The sequence below is a fragment of the Gymnoscopelus microlampas genome (assembly GCF_963454915.1).
Source record: "Gymnoscopelus microlampas genome assembly, chromosome: 5".
In the NCBI taxonomy this organism is placed as follows: Eukaryota; Metazoa; Chordata; class Actinopteri; order Myctophiformes; family Myctophidae; genus Gymnoscopelus; species Gymnoscopelus microlampas.
The window spans coordinates 22,128,373-22,156,290 of record NC_139942.1 but is presented as its reverse complement, the minus strand read 5'-3'; the positions used below and the strand labels follow the sequence as shown (position 1 = coordinate 22,156,290).

The window sequence follows — 27,918 nt, the reverse complement described above, 5'->3', positions numbered from 1 at the left end:
AAAATTAAGAAACAACTCTATGGTGACCACCCGCTTATATGTTGCTTGCGTCTCTACCACCACGCAATGACAGTCATGCAATGACGTCTCGCTGACGTAATTCCATGTCAGATAATTGTAACAGTGGACAAAATGCATGTTTATGAGAGAAAAATTTGGAAAAACAAAACAAAGTAAGAAAGCAAACCTTTTAATTTCAAGGACCCTCATAACTCTCAGAAGAACCCATTTGGGTTCCTGGACACTTCGGTCAGGGCCGGCCCTAGGATTTTCGTGGCCCTAAGCAAGATTTTTTGGGGTGGCCCCCCCCAAACACCCCCATTATAAAATCATTGTCATTTTTTATTGCATACTAAAATAATAACGCTAGTTGTTGGATAGGAGATACATGACATAATTACAATATGAAAGTAAAAATTAAAACAAAAACAAAAAAAAAAAAAACTTGATGGAGATAATCATAATATGCTTTAAACTTTTAAAATGGCACCAAAACATAAATAAGTCACTTACCTTTCAATTTGTTAAGAAACTAATATTTGTATTTCCTAGAAATGTGAACATCCTTCTTAGTGGAAAACATCACTAACACAAACACAAAGTGTTAGTGAGGTGCCCTCAAAAAATCATGTTGGGGCCTTATTGTCATTATAAAGTATGCCTAATTCTACTACTGGTGTCTACATTTTTAAGTTATATTTTTGAAATGGAAAAATATGAGTCAACTCTGGGACAAGATCGAAACGAGAGGGTTGAGTTAAATTTGTGATAAAATATTTATTTGTGTATAGTAGAATAAATAGATAAAATATTGTAAATATATTTTCAACTTTGACTAATTTTAATAAACACAAATAAAACAAAAACACATTGTATTAAAAATGTAAGATTAAAAAGTATGTTAAGTCAACTTCAGACAAAGAAAAAATGATTAACATATTGACTCAAAAAGCATGACAAAAAAAGAAAAGCAATGCTGCTGGGTCAAGATGTTCTTGCATCATTGTACAGCCCTCAGTGATAATCAATAAATACACATTCCAAGGACATACAATGCTGTACATTAAGCTTCATCTTTACGTTTGGCAACAAGTCCTGTAGTCTTCAATCGCTGTTTTCAGTGCACGATGTCGTGCACTGAAAATAGAAAATCTACAAGCTCACAATGAATCACGATGCGACGCATTGTTAAGCTTGTAAATCTTGCTATTTTTGGCATGACAAACGACAGATTTTCCCTGTTGATGTTGATCATCTCGCCAAGACTCTTTGTACAGCAAAAAGAATATATGCAAGCTTGTCGATTGGCTATTTTCAGCGAGTGACACCATCGTACGACAGGCTTCAATGTTGGATAGACGAAACAAACAAACTCAGTGCAAATTCATTGAAGGGAAACCAGGAGAGGATGCGGTCACCACAGAATGTACATTTGCTGTTTTTGTAATTCCAGTCACTTCAGTCGTCACAGAGGTATTTCCGGAGCTCAGTTTCGAGAGCCTCCATGGACATCTTCTTCTCGTCCTCGTCTTGCTCATCATCATCGTCAGGAAGAGTCTCGTCACCGGCGTCTGGAAACAGGCCCTGCCCCAGGCTTCCTTTAGTGTTTACCTCTTGGTACTGTGGTGAAACTGTTGAGAAGCAAAAGCTTTAAGCAGAGAAACGACAAATTTGACACACAGCTCATGCTGCCACAGCATGACACCAGGAAACACCGCCTATGGCCATGGATGCGAACTGCCTATTCCCATGCAAGGGGGCGGGGCTGGCAGGGCTGGAAGAGAGTCAGCGCACTGAAGTCAAGGCACTAAGGCACAGACTACTGTGTTGTTGACGGACAAGGATGCATGCTTATGAGAAACAAACAACACAAATAAAACATTACATGACAAAACAGTTGCGTGCATTAACGCAAGATGAGGATAAAGGAAACATTCAGTCTAAATCAGTGGCGTTCCCAGAAATTACATTTAAGGCAGGCGAGATTTTTTTTCTCTACTCGGGGAAAAAATCTCGGCGGAAACAAGTTAACAACGCAACACTGACTACAAAACTGAAAAACGTTAATAAAAACAATATGCAAGTATAATCAATCAATCAATTATTCAGCAGTGGTCTCTTCATGTAGTAGTTTAATGGTTCAAGCTGCTCTCATACTCAGAGCCCCTTTTATGCCTGGTGAGTACAGGTGATGGCCCAGAGACCCCCACACCTGGCACTCCTGGCACCCCATGAAGATAAAGGCAAACATTTGCATCACTATAGTATAGGCGACGTCGCTCTGCTGTTTGGATACGGTAGTGATTAGCTGCCTGCCTGCCCGCGTGAATGGACGAGGTCCGACGGCCACTATTCTCTTTGGATTTTTTTCACTGCCTGTTTTTCAGTCTTTTACTTTATTTTCTAGGGGAGGCTAGATTTTAGTTGGGCAGGCGGCTGCCTGCCCTGCCTCTATGGTGGGTACGCCACTGGTCTAAATGTCCAGCTTGCTAATTCTCACCTACTACTACTACTTTTGTATTAGAAACTTTACATTTCTCTAAATATTATCAGTGCATCAGTGAAGTCATTATTCAGTCCGACTTCACTGTAGCCTATAGTAGCCATAAATGATATTCGTACTTAGGCTGTCCTGAAAGTTTATAATATTTAGAGAAATTTAAAGTTTCAAATACAAAAGTAGTAGTAGTAGGCGAGAATTAGCAAGCTGGACATTTAGACTGAATGTTTCCTTTATCCTCATCTTGCGCTAATGCATTATTATTATTATTTTTGTTGTTTCTCATAAGCGTGCATCCGTTGTCCGTCAACAACACAGTAGTCTGTGCCTTGACTTCAGTGCGCTGACTCTCTCCCAGCACCGCCAGCCCTGCCCCCTTGCATAAACAATATGGGAATAGGCAGTTCGCGCCATGGATGCCCAAAATGCCAGGTAAATGAAAGAGCAAGTGTAACTTTTGAGCAGTAAAGTTGATAGCTGAAAATCTACGCAAGTAAAATATATTTATTTTAGTTATGCCATCATCATTCTTGTGAAGCATTTTTGTTCTCATTGGTGAAGTATTTATTTTATAATGCTCACCATTTCCATTTAGCCAAATGAGGCATAGACCATCGCCACATTTGAAAATGCACACAAGCACCTCCACCACATCATTCAACTGCACACTTAATATCTTAGCAACGATAGCTATAGATTGGACAGGATAGATTGGACAGATGCCATTATTAGAGTATATGGGTGCGTTGCACCAACAAGGATGAAATTAAATAGAGTTTAGGGCTAAGCTAAGATTTGTTGATGCAAGTTTAATTGTAATGGCTTCTCAATTTAGTTTTAAAACTTGAATGAACAAACCTTGGATTAATGATGAATTCATTATTATTTTTTGTCCCGAGCATACTTGATTGAGGATAATTGTTTAAAACTAGAGTTTCGGGGGCTACGCCCCCCTCAACCCCAGCCGCGCACGGGGCCCAGCGGAAATCAGCGGGGCCCAGCCGAAATCGCCGGAGTAAAACTGTCCAAAAGAAAAAAAAAAAAAACATTTTGGGGAAAAATGTTAATATTTATTTTTTACTTGGTGGTCCGCCGACCCCCTGTGAGTGTTGGGACCCCCGGGGACCCCCCTGGAACATGGCGGCCCCCTTCGGCGGTTGTGTGTATCGCGACGCATTGAGAGCTTGTAGATCGGCTATGTTCAATCGATTGCAACCTTTATTGTGAAGGAACGACCGGAAGTGCTAAGCTATTCAATTCCGTGTGACATAACACTCTGAATCCGTCGGGCGGCCCGGCGATCTTGGTGAGCATGCGCAGTGCTGATGCAACTTACATACAGACAGACAAACATTCTGGCGCATGACTGCGCATGACTGTAGATTCCAATTGTAAGGTAGATAGTTTCTTTATTATGTATCAGTTTGAATTTTATGTCTAGAGAGATGAGACAGAGAAATTCAGACTTTAAATTATTTGAGAAGCATTTAATGCTCGAGTTCATGGCCCAATACAAAGCAGTAATTGAGGATAAAAAGATACATGACTACCAGTAGTTATTGCATAGTTGGAACAGCAAAATTCCTCTTACTTTGATGTTTGATCCTATCTTCAGTTCTTGTGAAATATAAATCTAAATTACACCCAGGTTTAAATTTAATTTAGGTTAGATTTAATGCATGCTTAAAATGTTGCGCAACAAGATTAACATAAAAAAATGTGATTTAAACTGGTTTAGTAATTAATCCTTGTTTGTGCAACCACTTTACTTGCTTTTGACTGTAGTACTCACCAACACCAACGTGGCTCCGTCTGTCACGAACCACCTCGTTCCAGCTGTACTCTGCCAGGGAGATAGGCTGGCTGATCCAGGACTGAAGCAGCAGCTGATCCAGAGTCATCCTCTGGCTGGGGTTGGCCTCCATCAGGCCCGACAACACAATATTCAACTCTGGGAGAACAGAGAATGGCAGAAAATACAGAGTAGTTAGAAAAACATTTGTATGCCTTAAGTAGTTACACTATACAATACCCACAAGCACCACTTTGTTACTAGACTACTGAGCAGTGGGCACTCGTGTCTGAAGTGGGCCCCTACCATATACTGTTTAGTGTATATTAGCATGCTGCTGCTATGCCTGTACTGAAATGAGGACAGAAAACACTACAACACGTTCTTATCCCCTCCTCAGGTTCTAAAAAGTTCCCTGGAGCCCAGCTTGAACACAGCGTAGGACACACAAATATGAAATAACAACCACACATTAACATCCACAGTGACAGAAAAAGCTTCATGTTTTCCTACCAAAGTGGTTATTTATTTAGTAGAATTTGTAAGCTTCATGTTTTCCTACCAAAGTGGTTATTTATTTAGTAGAATTTGTACCTGCAGACACAGGGAACGGGGGCTTCATTTTGGCTACCAGGATCTCTTGCACGCCACAGAAGGGGTTCTCACTGAACAGTAGTGTGAACAGCAACACCCCCAGAGACCACATCTCCAGCTGTGGACCCTCGTAGCTACACAGGAGGAGAAATGCAAACAACTAATGGGTGAAATACGCAAATGATCAAATGTACAATAGTGCTTGAAAGATAAGCACAGTTCTTTCGGTTAAATAATTCAACACATCAGACATATTGTTTGTTTAACTATTCAGCATCATAGACATCCTCCATACGACATAAATATTGAATATTACTGGCAATTCTTACATTACTGCACATATCTAGCATCTGCAAGTCCCATGGCTCTTGTTTATAGTACCAATGAAAAAAAATGAAAAGAAATACAGTACAATGTTCAGTATAAGCTCTGTAAATTTGATTTTAATATCCAAAGCATTGAGCATGAAATGAATAAACGGTTTAGGGGAACCACTTGCCTATCAGAGCAAACAGAGACAAACAGCTCATCCTTCCTTCATAAATTTCGAATTATTGCCTCATTATTGTGTTGCAGTGTGTAGTAGTGAGAAAAAAACTAAACAACAAGTCAAATGGGTTTCATTTGAAAATGCATTCGATTTAAAAACTGGTTATGCAAAGGAGATGTATGTACACAGATGTATGAAAAAACATACCATTCAAGCCATTTTATACTTTGTGAAAAAAAAGAAGTAGTGAAAACAGCCAATCTAGGCACTCACAGGTTGAAATTGGTTACGCTTTTTTGAGACCTTTCACCTATAATGCCAGATGTCCAAAATAGCGATGCCAAGGACAAAGTGGTTAATGAACTGGGTGTATCGTGTGTGTGTGTGTCTGTGTCTGTCTGTGTGTGTGTGTGTGTGTGTGTGTGTACACGCACGGGTTTCCTCGCAGCACCTCCGGGGAGCAGTACTCTAGCGTGCCACAGAAGTTGTGGAACAGCTTCCCTGGAGCTAGCAGGGCAGCAGAGCCAAAATCTATCAGCTGGATGTGGAAGCACTTGTCAATGATGATGTTCTCATCTTTAATGTCCCTGTGAAGGATGTTCCTGTTCCTCAGGTGGAACACAGCAGCCACCACCTGACAGAGGGAATAAACAATCATGAGATGAATAAAAGAAATGTATGCATTAAAAAAAAGACACTTGATCAAATGGAACACTCCATACTATTTCCTTGACTGCAAATCTACATATTGACCTAATAAATACAACATTGCACAACAACTTGGGCTGTGGCAGATCTAGACTTTAAACAAGCAGCAAGCTTGACAATTCAATTCTATCTTTATTGCAGACTCAAGGTCCATATCACATACTAAATGACAAAAATACAAACAATAAAAAAATAAAATAATAATCAGTCCAACCTAAAGCCAGTCCAAATAATTCTCACAGGCTGTTGCGCCAATGTCTCCACATCATGGAAGAGAACCGATTAGAACTCTTCCCAGGGTTGATTATATCACAATAACACAGTTCTCAGACTCTTCTAAACGACACATGCATTTGTACATTCAGTTTCTTAAAAGAGCTTGACAGGTAGGCACCCCCAAGTTAACAAACAGCTGCCTGGTGCTGTGCCATCTTTGTACCCTCAGCAGCAACCGCAAAGCATCATTGTATGCAACCTGACACTTTTTGTGTGGCTCCGAAAGGCTCCCCTCCACAGACACAACTACAAAACCTAGACCCTTGTAACCTGTGCTCCCAGGCCTCCCACTTTTTCCATGTCTGAGTACTCGCCAATACAGAGACGAGTATTAGTATTTCACATTGCTATTTGCATGGCAATGACCAGGAATTTTCCCAGGGCCCATGATAAACCTTTTTTCAAGGTATTATGTTTGATAAATAGGTATGTGCATTTTTGTGACAAGCCATGCACTGTGAGTTCTTCCTTGGCCAGGACCAACCTTTCCACCAGGTTTTGTGCAAATCCTTTGGAAACGTGGGGCTGTCCCTTTGGGTTATGGGAATGATATCTCTTGTAAACACAGCTCTTTACAAAGTTGTTTTTACAGGTGACACGTGGCAGAATGCTACTCGTACACCTTAAAATAGTCATGTTGGACCTTACCCTTTAAATAGGGCTGGGCAATTAATATTATATCAACATTGTGATATAAGGCTAGATATCGTCAGAGATCTTGGATATCGTAATATTGTTTTATGGCATAGGTGTTTGCTATTCCTGGTTTTAATGGTTGCATTATAGTAAAGTCACAATTGATGTCATTTTCTGAACTTATGACTGTTCTAGCTGTTCCATTAATTGTGTTTACCCACTTAATTATTATATTATGTCCATATCATGTCCATATCACCCAGCCCTACATATAGAGACTGAAGTCCTGACGTCACTCATCCCCTGGGTCACAGAAGTAATTTCTCTATGGAGAACAACATTGGGTCATTTTCTAAAGTTAAAGTTAGCATTTGCTCGTCGTCAGTTGATGCTTCATAGCCATACGGGTCAAACCGCCATGCTCATTTGTTTATTTTTGGAACACAGTTCTTATATGATGCGATATTAAAACACATCTATGGGAATTCGGAATGGGGGGAAAAATAATTGACCTAGGTAGGATGCGTAAATTACATCAGACTTCGGTGCTCTATAGCATACGAAGGTAACATTCAGCAGAAATCTCAATGCATTGACACTTGGATTTTTTTGTGTGAGACATGAACAAATATTTTTAGTTTTGGTGAATAGCTGTCAAATTAAAAAACTTGATTAAATCCTTGATATTCCATGACTTGGACAACACATTGACTAAATTAGTCAATTTAACCTATCTGGAATAGACTTTTAAAAATTGACATTCCAGAGTTCCACAACCCGTGGGAACTCCAGAGACATGATAGAGGGATCAGAAAGGGCATGAGCTGGATTTGAACACATGATATGGGACTTTGGTCAACATCTCCTAGTACCTGTCTGAAGATGTAGCTGGCCAGGGGCTCATCTAGCCTTGGCTGCTTGTCTATGAACTCAAAGAGGTCCAGACCGTCTCCGTGTTTCTCCATCACCATCTGGAAGTAGTTGCCATTCTCAAACACCTCCAGCACCTGGTGACATGGAGACATGCATGTATGCGAGCAAAAAACTTAAATCCAATGACAATCAGAATTCTCTTTATTTTTCAGCATGTGGGTTTCTTATTGCATTTGTAAAGATGTGCCAGTCTGCCAGATGCGATCACAGAGCATTTGAGTGTGATCACAGATCGTGTACTGAGAGAAAGGACGTTGATAAGACTAAGATAAGATATCATTTATTGTACCACAAGGGAAATTTGTATTGGGCTCCAAGCCACTGGATTACACAACACACTTGTCAACAAGATAACAATGCACATGCATAATATTAGTACATAGACAACAGGCAACGCTCATTTATGAAAAACTGTTGTGAATTCAATACGGTAACTCCTATTTGGAACAGCATCAAGTGGTTACCTTGACAACGTTGTGGTGCTGTACTCGCGTCAGTATAGCGATCTCTTGGCTCACATGTCCTAGCATGGGGTCATCCACCCAGCAGTCATCAACTATACTGGCCTTCTTGATGAACTTCACCACCACCTACAAACGGGATACATCGTCCTCATGAAGCAAAGTAACAAAAATGTTCCACATACTCAAGTTATTTTTCAGTAGCTGGTACAGTAGCTCTTTACCCCTAAACTGTATCTGCGGTCTTTACCTCTAGTCCGTCACAGCGCCTCGATGCCTTCCAGACGAAGCCAAAGGCTCCTTTACCAACTGCTTGCAGAGGCTGGTACTCTTCTTCAAACTGGCCGTCACAGGCTCTGGACTGGTCCAGATCCAGGGTTGAGCGGAGAGCCTCCCCATGAATGGACTCACCAATCCTCTACAAAGTAGAAGACAAAAAGTGAATCTCAGGATCTAAATTAGAATGGCGTGGCTCCAATGTGGATCAAGGACTTCATGGGCCCACCTGTGATGTCGGTTATCTATGATATCAGTCATCTAGGACATATCCATATGATGTATGACTCCAAATTCGCGTTTCAGCCTGATCAGAACGTCATTGACTTCCATTATAACTGGATATTATTAAATATTTCAAATGATAAAACGTGAGAAAAAGAAATTAGTGGAGGTACTTCTGTGGCCTACTGAAGAAATGTGGCACTCATCGGTTCAGCGGTTTTCAAGATCAAATCCAGTTTCGCCAAGCAGCGATATTTATGCACCTCTCCTGTTCCCAAGTTGGTTTCTTGGATTGTAGATCGGCTACTTTCGCACATTAATTCTACATAAGCTGGTAGATCGGCTATTTTCACCAGTCGGCGTATGGATACAGTGGAAATGTTCGGATACAATAACATGCCGTGGAGCAACAAGGTGAGGTCACAGATCAAGGCAGGCCTCAAGCAGGCCTCTATGAGGAGGAAGGAGTTGTGAGTGACGTAGAAGGAGAAGAAATAACTGCAGCCTAAACATCGGACGCCAGAGGTAGCCAGAGGAGAAGCTGGGAAAGTAAAGAAGACACGAGTCGACAGAGTTAAGCGAAGCACAGAGTTACGCTGATAAGTGTTTAGAATAGCTCTCTCGTATACCATTATTAATTCTTGTGTGTGTGAAACATAAATTGAGCTATTCAATGACTAATGTGATGTATTATTGTGATCTGCTTTGATTGTTTGTGTTATGTGTATTGTCACTAGTTATAGATGTAATGCATGTCTAGTTGAAACTAAATTAAGTTGAAGTTAGAAGCACTAATAAGATGTTCCCATTTGTAATAGTAAACAACAGATAACCGTCAGATCTGAATGTTTAACCATAGCTACGGTGTTAACTGTGTAAGCTGAGTTTTGTTGGGGAAGCCGTGTTATTGCAAACAATGGTAGGGATTCCCAAACATTGTTAGAGAGTCAAACTGCCTGAAGAGGCTGTGGAATTCAAAACATGTCGTGTCCGACATCACCCAGCAGTAGCGAGATCAAAGTTAACTGTAACCTTTAACAATGAGATCATGTGTAAGTTTGAAGCTTTGAAGGTTCAAGGCCATAGACAGGTGCAAGGCCATGGGGTTTGCGTCATAGTAACCTTGAACATTTTCAACTTCACATTTGACACAGTGACTTGACCCAACTTCACATTTGACCCAGTGACTTGGAGGTCAAGAGACTGGGGGCAGAAAGCCGTTTTGAGATGATGTAATGGTTAGTGAGGATGATTAAGAGGCAGGTGATAGGTAGAAGGAATTACTTTTGACAAGGTCATCAGGGGTAATACAAGTGCTGCACAACAGGTGCGTGAGAGGATTCCAACCCCAAGGAGGGACGGGGCACTCCTGCCCCAAGGAGGATGAGTCTTTGCGAGGAGAGTCAGGAGACATCTACTGCCATACTTAGAATACTTGCAGGTTCAGCTCAAATTTCTGGCATTGTCCATCTTTTAGCTTGAATAGCCGTGCGTCTCTGGTAATATTCATGAGTATGACTTATTGTGTCATACTTAGGATATTTTCAGGTTCAGAATCAGCTGAAAATTGTGGCATCTTCCGTCTTTTGGCTTGAATAGCTGTCTGGCAATATTCACATAAAGTATAGCTTGTCAACAGTTTAAGAATATGTGCTCCATCAGGAGTAAATGACCCAAAGTCGGCCAAACCTCCTTTGAAAAAGATTAATGGAACCACCAGCTCTATCAGACTATTCAGGCCTGAATAGCAGGAGGCTGTCAAGGTCGAGAAGGGCTTGCAAACCCTTTATCCACCTATTTAAAATGATATTATGTTATCAAGAATCAGACTGGTAGGGATATTACTTTTCATTTGTAATGACTATTATACTGTCTGATCTTTACTCTGTATCGCAAACCCCTTAAATAAATATTTTAAATACATTTTAAATATTTTTTTCTGCATTTAAAGAGAAGTCTGAATAGTGTTCTATTCTGTCACAATGGATTTTCTCCATTATTCATTGTTCTCCTGGTTATACTGTAAAACAATATTGTGTAGCTTGTGTATAAACCTCACCGGTTACCTTGACCACAAATACCTCCTATGAGTTGAAAATATACTTGTTTCATAATATTTTATGAGACAACCAACAACTAATCCAAAAGAAAAAATCAGTAAATTGTGGTATCTAAAGACAATCCTATTTACGGGTGTAGTATTGTTTTAAGATTGAAAGGGGGGGAACCATGAAACATGTATAAAAACGGGATATGTGGCTGTAGCAATCTCATCAAATGTTGTCATGAGGCCCATCATGCCCTGTAGTAATAGCGGTAAAGAGTATGGACATAGATGGATTACCTGTTGCACAGAGGGTCTCATCAAAGTTCCCAAGAAGGGAATCTTGTGTCGGATAACATCAGACATACAGACAGACGCTCCTTCTAGCAGAGCCACGCCGTAAAAAGGGTTAAAGCGATAAGGAAATATGCTCTCATCTTGTTTCCATGACTTGATGCCCACCACCAACCTCTCCTAGACTTGCCCCGGATACATCATGCAGAGAGGTCTGCACCAGGCTCTGGCCAGGCCTGCTCAACCATACACAGAACGCAGCAGTGCCGTCAAGGAGGTCGGCCCGGAGTACGTCACACAGCACGTCTAAAGACCGCACATGATACAAGAGGTCAGAAAAAAAATGACATATACAAATCTAATCAAATCTAGGGCTGCAACTATCAATTATCTTCTTAATGGTGTCGCAAAATAAACAGATGTACAAGCTCAAGCTGTGAACTTGTAGATCGGTTATTTTCACTATTTTTGAGATTGTTAAACTTTTCGGCCTATGACATTCCCAAAATAGGGATAGATAGAATATTAATCCATCCATTATTTTCTTTAATTATTGATCAATTAATCCATCCATTATTTTCTTTAATTATTGATCAATTAGTTCGATTAGCTGTTGCAGCCTTAATCATGTCATGTTCATCAGACAATATCATTGACAGTTACTGACTGCTGCTGTAGAACAGACCTATTCTGGTGCCATCCCTGTGGTATGCATTTCCATCATATTGGCCCTCCAGAATCCGCTTATCCTCCAATGACGAGGTGTTCCCCTTTTGTTTCTTTGGAGTGGACGTGGCAGGAGCTTCTGTCAGAACCTGCTCGACGGCGTCTGTCGGCGCGCACGGCATCTCGTTGAGCTGCCCAATGTGAATTGACGAGATAGCTCCCCACTGTCCCTTCTCCCCCTCTTGTTCCTGTAACGGAACGCTTGTGGTTTCTGCCGGAGCGTTCCGGACAGGCTCTGCCTCCTGGACGGAATAGACCGGGTACGGGGAGGGGGTGCGCAGCAGCTCCGTCGTGTTGCAGGACGCCAGAGAGCGTTCGCCGCCATCGCTGGCCTCCGCTCCTCCAGCGCCGTTCTGCAGCTCCACACTGCCACTCAGGTCCAGGTCTGCCATGGCTCGGGTCACCAGGTCGCCATCGGTGTTGAGGTCCAGGAAGCAGCTGGCGGAGTCGTCCCGGCCGTGCCCGGCAAACTTCTCACAAAAGCCTGAGGAAGACCTGGGAGAACAGTCCGGTTGTATACAGATTATACTGGGGAACACTGAAGTAGGGGTGCAAGAGTTAATTAGTTAATTAGCTTTCAAACTGTTGTGCAACAAAGTATAAAATAAGGCTTAATTGTAAAAATGTGTAAAAAAAATAAATATATATATATTATTCAATCAATCAAAAAATTAACTGATAGAAATAGTCGCTAAAGAAATTATCGATAGCTGCAGCCCTACACTGAAGAGGGACAAGATGCCAAGAACCACACCACGGCCAACTAGTTGAACCAAATGTCCTGCACACACGTATTTATCTCAGCATCTTACTCACCTGCTCTCCATGGAGATGACCTCAAAGCTGGAGACCTGGAGGACAGAGAGGTCGGCTCTGTGCTCGTCTTTGCCGGGACAGGAAGATGTACCACCCGGCCTAGCCTGGCCATGTCCAGCCTGGTCTGAAGGACAACAAAACACTCCAGATGGTTTCATAATACAGACTGATCTTTAACTCCTTTTGAAGACCAGGAGACTCGAGCCCAGATTTTCTGGAAAAGGGCCCAAACAATACATCGGCTGGCTGATATTGGCCTATCACAGATACAGTATATTGATACCTGCGTATAAGTTGTCCAATATGAGTCTATATGAATTTTAACAGAACATAATACAGAAAAAGATGTTGGCATTTTTTTTAAATGTCTCTTAAGTTATTATTTTATGTATTTATTAATAATGATAGTATCTTCCTCAATGGGTTGCGTAATCTTCTGCTTAGCAACATTTTATGTTGAATGGAAGCAGAATGCAAATGCTGGGATGTAAAATTAAGTGTGTTGGGGTTTGGGGGATAGTGGATACAATCTCCCTGAAAGGCCTTCAGAGATCACTAGACAAGACTGGCGATTTTGGCAATTTTGTTTAAATTATTTTATATTGACAATAACCCAATTGTTTTAATAAACATGCTTTTGAATACAGTTTGTTAAATTAATTGGAATAATATCAGTCACACACACACACTAGTCTATTTAAAGTGCTTAACTATACTTGCGGCAATTCCTATATAGGTGTATCTGGAAAACCTTACAACCTTGTCATACCTGGAAGAGGGTGACCATTTCTCTGAGCCTGTTCTGGAGGATTAGCGGTGTTCAGGCAGAGGAAATCTCCCTCTGGTGGCTCTACCAGGAAGAAAGTCTGTAAGAGGGCCTGGGTGGAGTCTCCATCTTCCAGCTGCCAGGTAGACATGTGGCCTGCTCCCTCCACTAGCTCTGTAGTGTCATCAGCCCTGGAACAATAAAATAAGATTACCATACTTTCAAAACATGTCACTTAACAGATGTTAACTTCTTCTTTGATGCATACATATAGGCTACCGATATATTATTCACAGATAAACTGTGGGAAATATTATTATTATTGTGATAATGGAAATTCACACAGCCAATAATATGGCACTTTATAAGGGTTGGTTTGACAAGTTATGTAAACAAGTACTATGAGCTTAGAAGTGCATACAGCACAACCAACTGCTTTGTCCTCACTGCATGTAAGGTACAGTATAGCCCCTAACACATCAACATCCAGCCAAGGGATTCCGCTAGACCAGTTCAGTCTGGGCACCACCCCACTGAGATGAATTGTTTAGAGAATTAAAGTATGTCAAATAATTATTATTATTATGAGTTAAGCTCCGCCACAAGGTCGGTCCAGGTACTGATTTATGTGTAAAACATTTTTTTATAGGCCTATCCCTGTCTTGTTTCATTTCTTGAGTTATTTTGATCCAGTCTTTGCATCTCCCAGTCCTCTTCCGTCCATCACATGCATGTCTTACAAAAGGTGATCGATCGCAAGTTCCAGACCTGCAGGTCCTGGGAGTTCCTGACTGCATATCGCCTAACTTTTAACTATTCACCCACACACCCCAGAATGGACCTAATCATGACACCAGCAACATTTTTTATTCATTATTTTCTTAAATAATCCTTTGATTATGTTCTGGCCTACCATCTAATGGCTTCGAAAAATTTGCCCAGGGGCCATACTTGCCGACCCCAGCACTACAGGTTAATATATCTTTAATTGAACACATTTTTAACAGTGACTAATCAATCGTTGATGAATCATTAGCATCCCCATAATAGACCCAGTTCTTTATTTTGAGCTTTTACTCATCAAGCAAAGCATTTGGTCACATTATGGTTTTGCCCTTATATTAATACTAGATTTTCAAATCCAGTCCTATAATATTGCGCTGATCAAAGTAATGGTAACAGGGTTACAGCCATTTGAAATGTTGGGCACTGCTGTAACACAAGTGGCCCCTGGCCAGTTTGGTGTGGATTGGATCAACAGAGTGCCTGTGGCATCCAGGGGCCTCCGGGGGCCCCTGATGTGGCCCCTGGGGGCACACGTTTGGTGGGGATCGGACCAACGGTGCGCCTTGCAAGTCTGCATGTTATGTCTGCGACGTCCACAGTCGGTCAGCCTGCCCCCCCATCCTCTAGACGAGTTTAATAGAACTAGAGGTTTGTATAAACTATACAAAAAATTGTTCCTACATTCCATGTCTAAAAAGGTATTTTTTCTTATTGTGATTGTTAACATTAGGGATGTACATGAGACAGACACACACACACACACACAGACAGGGCGAAAACATATGGAAACGCAATCGAAAACACGTAATCTCCGTCCCCAGCCTTTGGCCTGGCGGATTAGGCCGACCCTAAAATTAGGTACTGCAGTTAGCCTTTGGATGGCAGTATAGCCCATCCAAGATTAAATAAAAAATGTTACACGTATTTTTTTGGGGTTTTCTGCCTTTATTTATAGTACACAGTGGAGATTGACAGGAAACGGGGAGAGAGACGGGGAGTGACAGGTGTCAGGCTGCATTAGAGCCTATATGTGGTACGCACCCGGACCGCTAGGCCAGCGGGTCGGGTGCCTCTGACCCATCTCAACTAACAACAAGATGTATAAGAGTGTAGTAGATACATAATGACCTCTACTTACATAGCCACGGGTGAGGAGGCTACAGCGGGTGGGTACAGCGTGGACGGAGCACTGCTCTGTATCTCTAGCCTGGAGCTGGTTCCAGTGAAGATCTTGCCTCGTCCTTTAGAGGTTCTGTCCAGCCCTGCCTGCTGCACCATGGCCATGTCTCCAGCTACCAGTGAGGAACACTCTGGGAAATCTAGAGGAAAAAGGAATGTTTAAAGAGGTTCAAACCCATAAACAGTAGAAATATACAAGGACAAAGGGCTAATACATCCTATAATGACCCTGAAATCAGAAATTGCTGTACTAGTTCCGATTATACTTTCCAGGTAAAAACATTTAATGTAAATTTGTACTACCGTGGCAATATACTTTAAAAACAACATCACGATATCCGTGGGTTGATTATGTCTCGCTACTGTCCAGGATTTATTTGGGCGGCCATAGCTATGGGTAGACAGCCCACCTGGGAAGCAGAAGGGGTCCCTGGTTCAATTCCCGGCCCCAGCAATGTGTTGAGGTGTCCCCGAGCAAGGCACTTAACTCCTAACCCCTGCCCCTCCCCTCCACGCTCATTTGAGAAGCACTCAGCTGGGTGAAGCTGAAAATTGAATTTCCCCCATGCAACAATTTGACATTGTAGCTCCATATACATACAGACAGACAAGCGTGTACATTTTTATCTCACTGAATTTATCAGATTGGAGACAACACAATACATTTTCCCCAGCACTAGCAGGACTGAATTCAGAAGTAGACACATTATACCAATACTTGTTTTCTGAGGAAGAAACTATAAAATGTAAGCAGACCTCTCCTATCCTGGGGCTTGTCTCTCTCTGGGAGTGTGTGACAGGGATGGCTGATGGGGCTTCCAGCAGCCGTGTCAGGCCCACCTGGAAATCTGCAGGGGTCTGAGAAAGTAATCCAGTCAGTACTACCTTTTCTCTTTCAGACTAAATAACTTACAAATCAAAGCAGTTCCAACAATGAAACACTAGCAGAATGCCCAATATGAAACATACTGACCTGTAATGCCCTCCAACCCAGGAGAGGGAAGGTTACTGCCACTTCTTTCCAAGTCATTCATCGTTGTATAAAAACCAGGCATCAGGAAAGTGACTGACTGAGGACACAAGCAGAGTATTTATGATTCCAGCTGAGAAGCAAATTTTAAGTGGACTTATCAAATGCTGCACAAAATATCAGAATTAGGCATGTTTCCTTGGCCATGCCTCAACTGACTGGATGCGCTTCATGAGTGTGTACTGTGTAGCTACAGAGACACGCTACAACCATCGGGAAAAGGAAAAGTTGCCACATCATTATTTATTCGACAGAATGACATAATACCTTTATCCACCAGCTCCATTTCCATTGAGCGGTTCTAAAGTGATACGTCATAACTGTGGATAAATGCAATTCAGGTCGAGACAACAGACACTCAACAAGCTAACCCAGTGGTTCTCAAAGTGGGGTCCAGGGACCCCCAGGGGTCCTTGGGGGGGTTCCAGGGGCTCTGCAGCAAAAGTTGCTAATACTGCATCGCAATCATTTTAACCACTTTATCCATTTATACGTTGGCTATTCAAAAATAGCAGATCTACAAGCTCACAGCGCGTCACACTGCGAGCTTGTACATCTGCTATTTTGGGGTCCCGACCGTCCATGGCACAAAATATTTTCATATGGGGAATCATTTTAGGGGTCCTTTGACATGAAAAGTTTGAGAACCACTGTGCTAACCTGTATCCTGAAAAGCTAAAGCCTAGTTTATACTATGTAAGGTAAGCCATGGCTTAGGGCTGGGCGATATGATTTCAAAACCATATCATGATTATTTAAAACTTTTGCCTCGATTAAGATTAATGAACAATTATTTTGGGAAAAGAAAGTGAAAATATGTTCGCCTTTTGTGTACGCCACCATTGCACAAAGTATAATACAGGGTTAATCAGACTAATCAATTATAAACAATATTAGAACTTTTTCATGTTCCCGTTGATATACAAGACATTTTTATAAAAACTTGCTTCTTGATTATTGGTTCTAAATATCGGTTTTGATATATTTTTGGTTAATTCCTCAGCCCTACTATGGCTCTGGGCATTTACTATATTCAACACAGCAGCTCACTGACAAGCGTCCTGTGGCTATGGCAACGGTGAGAGCCTGTTAGACACTTCAGGAGGTATGAGCCAAGTGGCTCATAGCCTGTGAAACGTTCCAAATTGCGTCAATGAAAAAAAATTTGGCTCGCAGCTAACCTTTCCCAGCAGCTCCTCCTTGCTGTAGCCAAACAGGCTGAGGGCCAAGTGGTCGTGAACGCTGCGAATAGAGCCGTCAGGGTGGAGGACAAGGAGGCCGCACAGAGGAGCATAAACCCACACTGTACCCGAATACACCAGAGCAGAGCCTGAAGAGAGCAGAACGCTGTCCTCTTTGACTTCTAAGGGACACACACAAACACACACGTGTAGTGGATTTAACATATTCACACAGTGGCCATTTTGCTCTTACAAAGTCTGACGGGTGTGGAATTTCCCGCAGTGACTTGACATGATGACATTGCAAAATCATTACTTTAATATACAGAAGCTATTGGGTCACAAAGCTCGAAACACTAAAAAAAATCTAGCTACTTGCACAATTATTGATTCATGCCAACTTCTGCAGATAAGAGCCTTCGCCAACGATGGCTTTAGCAGCAACTAGAAATTTGCTTTATATAACACTCTAGGGGTGCCTCAATTGAATTGATCGCAATCGGCAGATATTCTGTATATGAGATCGGAGAATTCCGATAATGGTTTCCAGTCAGATTTTTACTAAATTATCTCTCTCACAAACACTCTCTGGTCATTGTACTGTAGCAATAAAACTCATGCCATGTGAGCTTGTTAACATAATGATAACGTAAGCCAACCTATTGAAGGACAAATAAAAGAAAACAGATAACCTATGGTTTCACTCTGGGAGTCAAGTTGATAGATGAACATGTAAGTGGAAACTGAATCTACGGATATAATAGGCTACTAATCAGCCTTTAGATTGTGGTAACTACCTATCCATCTCGCCAAATCCTGTTGCGCTACTTAGGACGCACGTACATAGTTTTGTTTCCATAATGATCCAAGTAAATATTGTGGAAGAAAAAAATAAAATGTGGATGTTTTAAACACAACTCAATTTGTTGGATGAAATGTATTTAATTGAAAACTGTTAGGCCTATAATACTGCTATAGCTGATGGTATAACAAAAACAAAAAAACATTGCTATCAGCAGTGTACCATAGGCGATTGGCATCGGCGTACAAAATAAAAACGTTATTGCGGCATCTAATATACCCATTTCTTCAGAATAACATGATTGAACATACTGTATTATAATGTTTTGCAGGCTTTGAAAATACAACATTATCTTATCTTACCAGAGGACATAGGAGTCTCATCTAACACAGGAGTCTCATCTAAGTATGAGCAGCTAGTCCCGTTGTTCACCTGCTGCTGAGACCTCCCACAAACTACTGCCCCCTGTAGTTTGATACACAGGGGGTTCAAGGTACCTCCTCTTCCTTGACTGTGCACTTTCTGAATCCGTAGCATCTAGTAGGAGGGACATTAGAGTTGGAGGCAAACAGTGAAAACATACTTAATTAAGCTTGAAAGTCTGTTTTAGGAGAATATCAGAAACCTGAATAGGGGAACAACTACTGATGACACTGCTTAACCGGTAGTTCAGTGCTACAGGAAGTTCCGATAAGTAGGCTGAACAACACGTGGCCCTGTACTTCCTTAAACAATTTTAGCAGTTAGCTATTTTCCAGGCTTTATGTCCTTGTGAGATGGAGATAAAATTGGGAATGAGGTTAGGGGGAACATAGGGAAGGCTTGATGCTTATGAGTATGAGGTGTGCTTACTTTGGGCAAGGCGTGGCTGTGAAGGTGGATTTGTAAGGAGGGCATTAGCTCCATAATAGAAACTCCTTTTAACTCCCCAGCATGAAGGTATCCATGGAGATTGGCAAACGCGGTGTCGCAGGTGAGAATACCTCCCTGGAAACAACAGAAGTCAGCTTGGGTTACAATATATCTGCGGGATAAACATATCTTGCAATTATTTCGCTAAATATTGTGCAGGGTGACCACATGTGCATTTTCCACCAAGTTACATTTAAGACATTTTGATAGAGATTAAAATGACATATGAGACCAACGTCATCACCACAATTAGATCAATTTCATCAGTAAAATAAACATAAATGGGGGACCGTGGACTAATGCATATCAAACTGGGGTTCCTTGAAATAAAAAAAAGGTTGAATCACTGCTATAACGCTGTGTACTTACATCTTGTGAAAAGGAGACATAAGTTGATACTCTCTCCACGTGTTCTATCAGGACAAGGCAGTGTTGGGCCCCATTCTGTGATGGCTTGCAGTTCCAAACTGACACTGGCATCTCTCCAGACAGAGTCACAGCATCCAGCTACAGGAAACATGGAACAACAAACACTCTCACTCTCCATTCTTTTTTGGCATCTGTTGTTGTTTTGTATCCTTTATTCGATTTTTTGTGTCAGTGTAATGGCGCAATAGAAAATGCTTTCTGTCCCCCAGGGCTCTATACTAGGTCCATTAATATTTCCCTCAACAACTTCCCACAACAAATCTCTTTCCTGAAAATAGCCTACAAGCTCACAACGCGTCGAGTTGTGAGCTTGTAGATCTGCTTTTTTGTCGAATGTTCACCTCCAGAATAGGGACGCTAGGGTTCAAGTGGTTAAAATGTGTCTGAATTATCCCATCATGGGCAGTGTTGGGAGTGGCCAGCCAGACATGAAAATGAATTATTCATTCATTCACCAACATGTATGGACACCATTTATATTCAGTGACTGAGATGTACACATCTGAATATAAAAGTGTTTAGTGATATCTAAATGATTAATTTGGGGGAGAAACCTAAGAGCTCAATGAACTGCGAAACATTAAAAAAAGAAAAGAATCATACCACTTTTCCAGACACATGTACAATCGTCCCGTCTGGCTGCAGGCACTCTTCTGCCAAAGATTCTTCCGGGAACTGGTTGGTTTTCTTCAGAACAAAGGGCAGTGTTTTTCCAAACAACTCATCAGCAGAGCACTCAAACAGTTTGCAGGCCTGCTCATTAGCATCCACGATCTGTGAAAAAATAAATAAATACACATTTTCAGGAGAAAAACACTGATAACTGTACTAATTCAAGAATCAACAGGGGCTTGTTTGTCATACAGGTACAAGCAGCAAAAAGTTGGTTCTGCAACAATAATACTGATTAACAAACTAAAAATAAAAACAAGAAAATCATAGATAAGGATTTTTTTTTTATACATGAAGAATAGGTATGATAATTGACAGTGTGTTTCCTTATGGAGGTTCTATAGTTACAGTACAACAATAGTGCATGTCATGAGTTGACTAGTCTCGCGTAGCCAGACAACTATTCCACAATCTCTGAATGCTATACAGAGTCTGGAACAACAACTCCCAAAATCCAATAGAGGAAGCTGGCACTTCCGTTCACGAAAATATATTTTAAAATATCTTTACATTTTATTATTTTATTTCCATTTCTGCTAAGCAGCAAGCTAAATATACTTAGATGATTTGTATTTATATTAGGATAAATTTGCGCGACTGTAAAGACGAAACGGAAGTGGGGAGGAGGCTTCATATCCGGTTTATATTCTAATCATGATCAGAGCTTCCGAGTCCCAGACTGTATGACCGGAAACATTTGAAAATTGTGGGAGGCAACAGTCTGGCCACGCGAGACTATGAGTTGACTGACTGAATAACAGCACAGTGCAGCCCTGTATGCAAGCACACATACATTACCTCTTGGGTTTCAAGGTCTAAAGTCAGGATAGCCTTTTTTGGGTTGAGCACAGATGGGAGTGCAACATTTCCAGAGGTTAGCTGGCTGAACAGGCTTTCCTCCATCTCTGACGGGGTGGGCGGCCGAGGCAGGGATGCAGTGTGTGAGGCTGGATGGAGGCTGGACATTTGGATGTTTCGTGCCGCTACGGAACTGTATGTGTCCAAATAGTCACCTATTGAGACAATTTGGTGGCATGCTTTGTTTAAGCTACCTGAGAGTACCTCAATCCACACAGTAATATCCTCAGTGTTGATTTAGCCATTTGTACACTATCCTAGAGCAGTGGGGTCCTTGAAGGGCTTCCAGGGGTCCCCAGCAAAATTATTGATAGTTAGGAGGAACCAAATGGACCCTTATGAGGATGTAACTCTGAGAGTAAATATACCAAACTGGGGGTCCTAGAGTGTACAAATATAAGCAAATGGATGTAAGGGTCCATTTGTTTACATTTGTGACACTGGACACTCAAGAGTTAAATTAAACACAGGATTCTACTGTGCAGCATGCAGTTAACTTGTGCTGTTTTTTTTGGGACAAAATGACCAGGCTGTGTTATACTGACCGTAAAACTTTACACTGACCTGCTATGAAGCCAGAATAAGATCCCAACGCCAGCGGGTTTTTCCTGTGGACTGGACGTCGAGCGCAGGGATAGGATTTATTCAGGTCAAAGTCATCTTCAGGAAGGAATTGGGAGGAGAGGTCATGGACCACACAAACTGTGTCTCTACCGTCCATCCGCCACCTGGCCACTGCTCCAAAATGAGACATTGTGCTGCAACATAATAATTACAACTGATGAAAAAGAATGCATGATGCATGCGATAGATATAGCTACTGTATACTATTATAAGTTAATGCTGTAATCTTATTTTAAGTGGTTTGAGGTGGACTCCCTAGTCCCTATTGAGAAATTTGAGTCAGGTGGTTCTCAAAGTGGGGTCCAAGGACACCCAGGGCAGGGGTCCTAGGTTCCAGGGGTCCCCAGAAAAATTAGGTTAATAATATACATCGGCTATTTGAAAATAGTAGATCTCTCTGCCAACTTCACACCTTGAACACTTGAGTTAAGTTAGACCTAACCTCAGCAGACTTTCCACGGCGTAGGAAAGCCTGGTATTCCTTCTAAACTGAGCCGTGTGAAAAATAAAAAAAACTATCATGTTCCGGTGGTGGGTTCCAGTTGGCGTCGCATTGTTTTTGTTCCCCACATAATGCGAATCAATTAGTTTAGTCTCGCTACGAGTTAGAATATAAGATGAACATACCAAACCATTATTATACCAAACGAAACGATTATACCAATTTAAACCCAATTTTAAACTTGGGGAATCATTGTGGAGGTGCACGGCACCGGAGGTTCCGGTCGTGGGTTCCAGCCGCCTGATGACGTAGTTATTTCTGTCCAGACCGGATCAGAAACCCAAACATTTTTTTGATCCCAGGCTAAGTCAGACCTACAAAAGGTGGAAGTCAATGCCTCTGTAGACTGAGAGAACGAGAGCAATCCATGGTCTCGAAGGGCGGATCCAAACCCAGGCGCCCGGAGCAGCCGCGTCCTCCGATTGCTTCACCAATCTATGTCCCCGCCCCCCCCCCACCCCCGGTCTGTGCACGGAGCAGGCTGACGTCACCAAATTTAGAGCGACGCCCCTCTGCACTCTGGTTGGTTAGGAGTTAACAAGGTCCTAAGACCATCGTTCCTGCACCGTTCGCCCAGGCTTTTTTCTTTTGAAACAAAAAAAAAGGGTGGGATTCCGAGGCTAATGCCTCTGTCACTGATATGTAGAATTTATGTGGTAAAAATGAACACTTTGCCCAGATCTTTTATTTTTCAATGTATCCCTTTGTTCTGGCCTAACAATTTTTCAAATCAATAGACCAAATAGTTTCTAACTTCATATGGGATGGGAAGGCACCCAGGGCGAGAAAATCATTACTTCAAGATAAGGCTGAACGATTAATCGTTTTCAAACCGAAATCGCGATTTGAAACCACGCGATTAGCTAATCGCAAAGGCTGCGATTTTTTTATTTTTTATTTTATCATAATAAATAATTTTAATATTAATATTAATCCCAGAGCACCCGCGGGACTTGTCTCCTTCTCTCCAGAGTGGCTGCCTCTCTCTACAGGGAGCGAGAGGGCAGGCCTACAAAAGTATTGGTATCAAAATGTACTTAAAGTACCAAAAGTACTTATGTTTGAAAATAGCAGATCTACAAGCTCACAACACATCGCATCGCGGCGAGTTGTGAGCTTGTAGATCGGCTATTTTCAAATTACCTATGTATAAAATAGGGCTAAAGTGGTTAATGTAGGTTTTATAATATTATAATTTATATCTGCAAAGTAACTAGTCACTAAAGTTCTCAAATAATTGTAGTGGAGTAAAAGTACAATATTTGCCTCTGAGATGTAGTGGAGTAGGAGTTAAAGTATTGGAAATTAGAAATACTCAAGTGAAGTATAAATACCTCAAAATTGTACTTAAGTACAGTACTTAAGTAAATGTACTTGGTTACTTTCCACCACTGCGTTATGTATTCTGAGTTTTTCACTTCCAAGGAGTAGTAGTAATACAATGTACAGTAGGAGAGGACTTTGGCTTGTGAGACAAAAAAGTGTTACATTTTAGTTGAATGTTAATCTACATAAACTAAATGCTGGATATCAGTAAATATGCTTCTGGAGCCATAAGTGAAAGACCTACTTATTTCACTGCTGTGAATTGTTTACACAAAATGGTAATTATTTGTTTAATTTTATTTTTATTTTTATTTATTGAACTTCATTTCAGAAAAAGCTTCTCTTCTTGAGCCATACGTTAATGACTTAACAAGTTCAATGTTGGGTTGTTTACAAAAATAAGCTATTTCTATTCCAGCTAAATGTTTGAATATATAAATGGGGAAAAAAGTACTTGGAAGATACATGTTGGAAGCAATGAAGCAATTCATATCTTTTAGTTCGCATCCTTATTTATTAGAATCTAGAACAGTAAATAAATGGTATGCCATTTGGTAATGTTCCATTACTTCCAATTACTTTTTAAACGTACACAGTGAATACTAAACTGAAGCTTGACTTTAAACAATTTTTTATGATTTTTTTTATTTTATTTTTTATTAAAAAATCGCAATCAAATCGCAATCGCAATATCGGTCAGAAAAATCGCAATTCGATTTTTTCCCAAAATCGTTCAGCCCTACTTCAAGAGTTCAAATTGAATGGCGGTCTTGCGTTCCCAAATTTTCTGTTTTACCACAAGTCAGCTCAAATTCACAAACTAACTTACTGGCTCCACTCCCCACAGTCATTATGGTGCAGGTTGGAGGCACAGCCATGTACCTCATCCTCCCTAATGTCACTACTACTCACATCCCCACTAGGATAGGATGGGTGGAGTCCTTCCTGACTGATCGGGTACAACATGTCAGGGTGAATAAAGCAATATCTCTCCCTATTACAGTACAACCAACACAGGGGCTCCGCAAAGGAGCGTGATCTCACAGGTATTGTTCACTCTGTACACAAGCGACTGTAGGAGTGACTCAGATAACACCTGTATTGTTAAATTTGCCGACAACACAGCTATTGTTGGTCTGATTGAGAATGATGAGATAAGCTACCGAAGAACAGTGGTCATCCACTGTTCTTCGGTAGCTTATCTCATCATTCTCTGTTTGCTGGTTGGTGCAAGAGTAACTTCCTTCAGTTGAATATTAAGAAAACTAAGGAGGTTATATTTGATTTTAGGACTAGTGCTCATGATGCACACCAGCAAATAGTCATTGATGGGGATGGGGTGGAGGGCTGTTGAGGAATACAAGTATTTGGGTACAACAATTGATTCCAAGCTGACATGGAATTCCAACACTGATGTCATCTATAAGAAAGGTCAGCAGAGGCTGCATTTTATGCGCAGACTGAGACAGTATGACGTGGAAAAAAGTGTAATGGTACTCTTCCATCGAGCCTTCGTGGAGAGTGCACTGACTTTCTGTTTTGTTTCCTGGTATGGCTCATTATCATTGGTTAATAAGAACAAATTCCATAAAATCATCAATGTATCCAGCAAGATAGCTGGGGTACGACATGAGAGTATGGCTGCAATGTATGAGACCCGGGTACTTAGGAAGGGGAGAGCTATTGCTAGGGATAGAACGCACCCGTTATACAGTCAATACCACTTTACCATCAGAACGACGGTACACAGTGCCAATGTTGCAGGCTAGGGCTTCAAGATCATTTGTCCCTACAAGCTAGGACTCCTGAACAAACAGGCCCCATCTCAGTTCTGTGCATAAAATGTAATGTGATGCCTCTTGAATCATGACTGGTGGCCTTTTCTAGCTTGTATGTATTTTGTATTAATTTCCGCAAGGACAAATAAAGTATCTATCTATCACTACCACTCAACCCGTCCACGTTAACAGTGAACCCAGTGGTGCGAGCCTGTTTCAATTTCGCTGTCTGTTGGGAGGACTTTCTGACTTTTAAACCCCATCAACAATCACTCATTTCGAAAATATATGACAAGCTTATGACCTTTGACCATCACCCTGTGGTTAAAGCCTGTGCAGCTTGGGAAGAGGAGCTGGGATCACAGCCCACAGATTTTACAGACCAGTGGGTGGGAGGAAGCAATACACAGAATACGATCAAGCACACCTTGTGCAAGACTAGAACTTATACAGTTTAAGGTATTATTACACAGCGTCTGATTGCAGTGAAACTTTGCACGCATAGTCGCACTACGTCGACCTGTCCCACTCATAGTTAAAAATAAGGGTCCCACTGTATTTGGTATTCCCTATTAAAAATATGAATACAAAGATATTGAACTAATGTGGGAACTATTTTAATATTTTTTAAACATTTTAACAACACAAATCTTCTAAATCAAAATAATTCTACATGGGGGTCCGCGGCCAAATACATTAGTGTGGGGGTCCGTCCTTGACGTTTGAGAAGAGAACCAATGGGTACACACAATCACCTAGGCTACTGGTTGCCAAGAACTAGTACTGCCTCAAGCTCATAAACGCCATCTCTCCCTTAGTCCCCTGCAGGATTCCGTCTTGATTTATGGGTTGTTTGCATGCATATAACTTTACGTCAGTGGTGGTAAAAGTACTCACATTTTTTACTTAAGTAAAACTATCAATACCGCAATGTAGAAATACTCCGTGTAAAAGTACGGAATTTAAAATGTACTTGAATAAAAAAGTACAAAAGTATTGGTATCAAAATATACTTAAAAGTAATACAGTACTCAAATATGCAGAATGTCCCATTTCACAAGTTTTCAACATGTATAAAAATCTTTTGAAAATAGCAGATCTGAGCTTGTGGATCGGCTATTTTCAAATAGCCGAAATATCTATCACTACGGCTCACAGACCTAGTTTATTTGCCATCCACCGTCTCGACGCTCCATGTTTGTTTGACGTCTCTCCAGCAACAGGCTGTGTTGTTATAGTTACTATATGTTTAAATGATAGAATAGGAGGCAGAAGATGATGCGAACCATTCAACCAGACCGATATATAGTTGACTTACCGAAAGATCAATAACAGGTCTGACGTCTTCTTTTCAACAGTAAACAAAGATCATTTACGTTCGTCCTGCAGCAGCAGCAGCAGCAGCAGCAACACCGCGGGTTTCAAGCGCGGGTCAAAAACCTTCAGGAAGCAACAGGAGCCAATCAATGAGTCGGGTTTTGAGGAGTTTCCTGTAAATTGTCCAATGAACGGTTATCTTATGATGACGTACAGAATGACGTTCAATCTGGAGTCAAGAAGAGTGGAAACTTGAATGTTATTATGCCACAATAACAATCAGTGTCTATACTCTATAGCTTTCTCTATATAATAATAATAATAATAATAATAATATGAATTTACAATTTATAAATATATAATAACTTTTTGTGTTGGCACAAATCAAAAGCCCATTTATTTTTCCCATAGAGATTTCAAAAAATATTTATATTAATTATTTTAAGCCTGGAACCTAAGCCATCCAGGCTCCTGGTGAATCATGACCATAAAACATTTGATTCTGAGAAAGAAATATATTTGAAAACCGCAAAACAAAGGGTATTTTTAAATATAGTTTATAGTATATATAATCAAATATAATTATTTTCATCGCAGAATCAAATGTTTTATGGTCATGATTCACCAGGAGCCTGGCTTAAAATAATTAATACAAATATTTTTCGATTTGTGGAACCACAACATGGCCGTCACTGCTATGCCCTGGCCTATTTATATCAGATTTAACTTGATCTTACTAACTGACCAACACATTTTACTTCGACCAGTGAATACAAATTCTATACATGATCCTGTTAACATGAGAAAACACCACACACGATAATTGTAGGGTATTTATTTGTATATACAAATATGATGCACAACACCAAAAATACATTTTGAAGACATTTCTTTTTCTTTTCAGTAACATTGCCCTATTACACAAATTGGCTTGGAGAAAGCAGTATCTTTATTAGCTTCATGGCTCTGTATTTTAAATCCACAG

General features: G+C 41.0%; 1 protein-coding gene across 2 annotated transcripts; it reads right to left on the bottom strand.

Moving 5' to 3' along the window:
* Positions 1–769: 769 nt before the first annotated feature.
* pask (PAS domain containing serine/threonine kinase) lies at positions 770–27,019 on the bottom strand. Of its 2 annotated transcripts, none has more exons than XM_084057176.1 (22): positions 26,935–27,019; positions 21,951–22,144; positions 21,327–21,541; positions 20,460–20,630; positions 19,797–19,934; positions 19,368–19,502; positions 18,878–19,052; positions 17,714–17,895; positions 16,476–16,572; positions 16,259–16,360; positions 15,462–15,642; positions 13,541–13,728; positions 12,772–12,895; positions 11,915–12,450; positions 11,405–11,535; positions 8,641–8,808; positions 8,394–8,519; positions 7,869–8,003; positions 5,811–6,010; positions 4,887–5,020; positions 4,293–4,451; positions 770–1,631 (listed from the first exon to the last, which is right to left on the bottom strand). In XM_084057176.1, the coding sequence occupies exons 2-22, from the start codon at positions 22,138–22,140 to the stop codon at positions 1,459–1,461; spliced, it is 3,660 nt and encodes a 1,219-aa protein (XP_083913302.1). In that variant the 5' UTR covers positions 22,141–22,144; positions 26,935–27,019; the 3' UTR covers positions 770–1,458. The 2 variants fall into 2 exon arrangements, with proteins under 2 accessions (XP_083913302.1, XP_083913303.1); XM_084057177.1 differs by having other exon boundaries at positions 4,299–4,451.
* Positions 27,020–27,918: the final 899 nt, after the last annotated feature.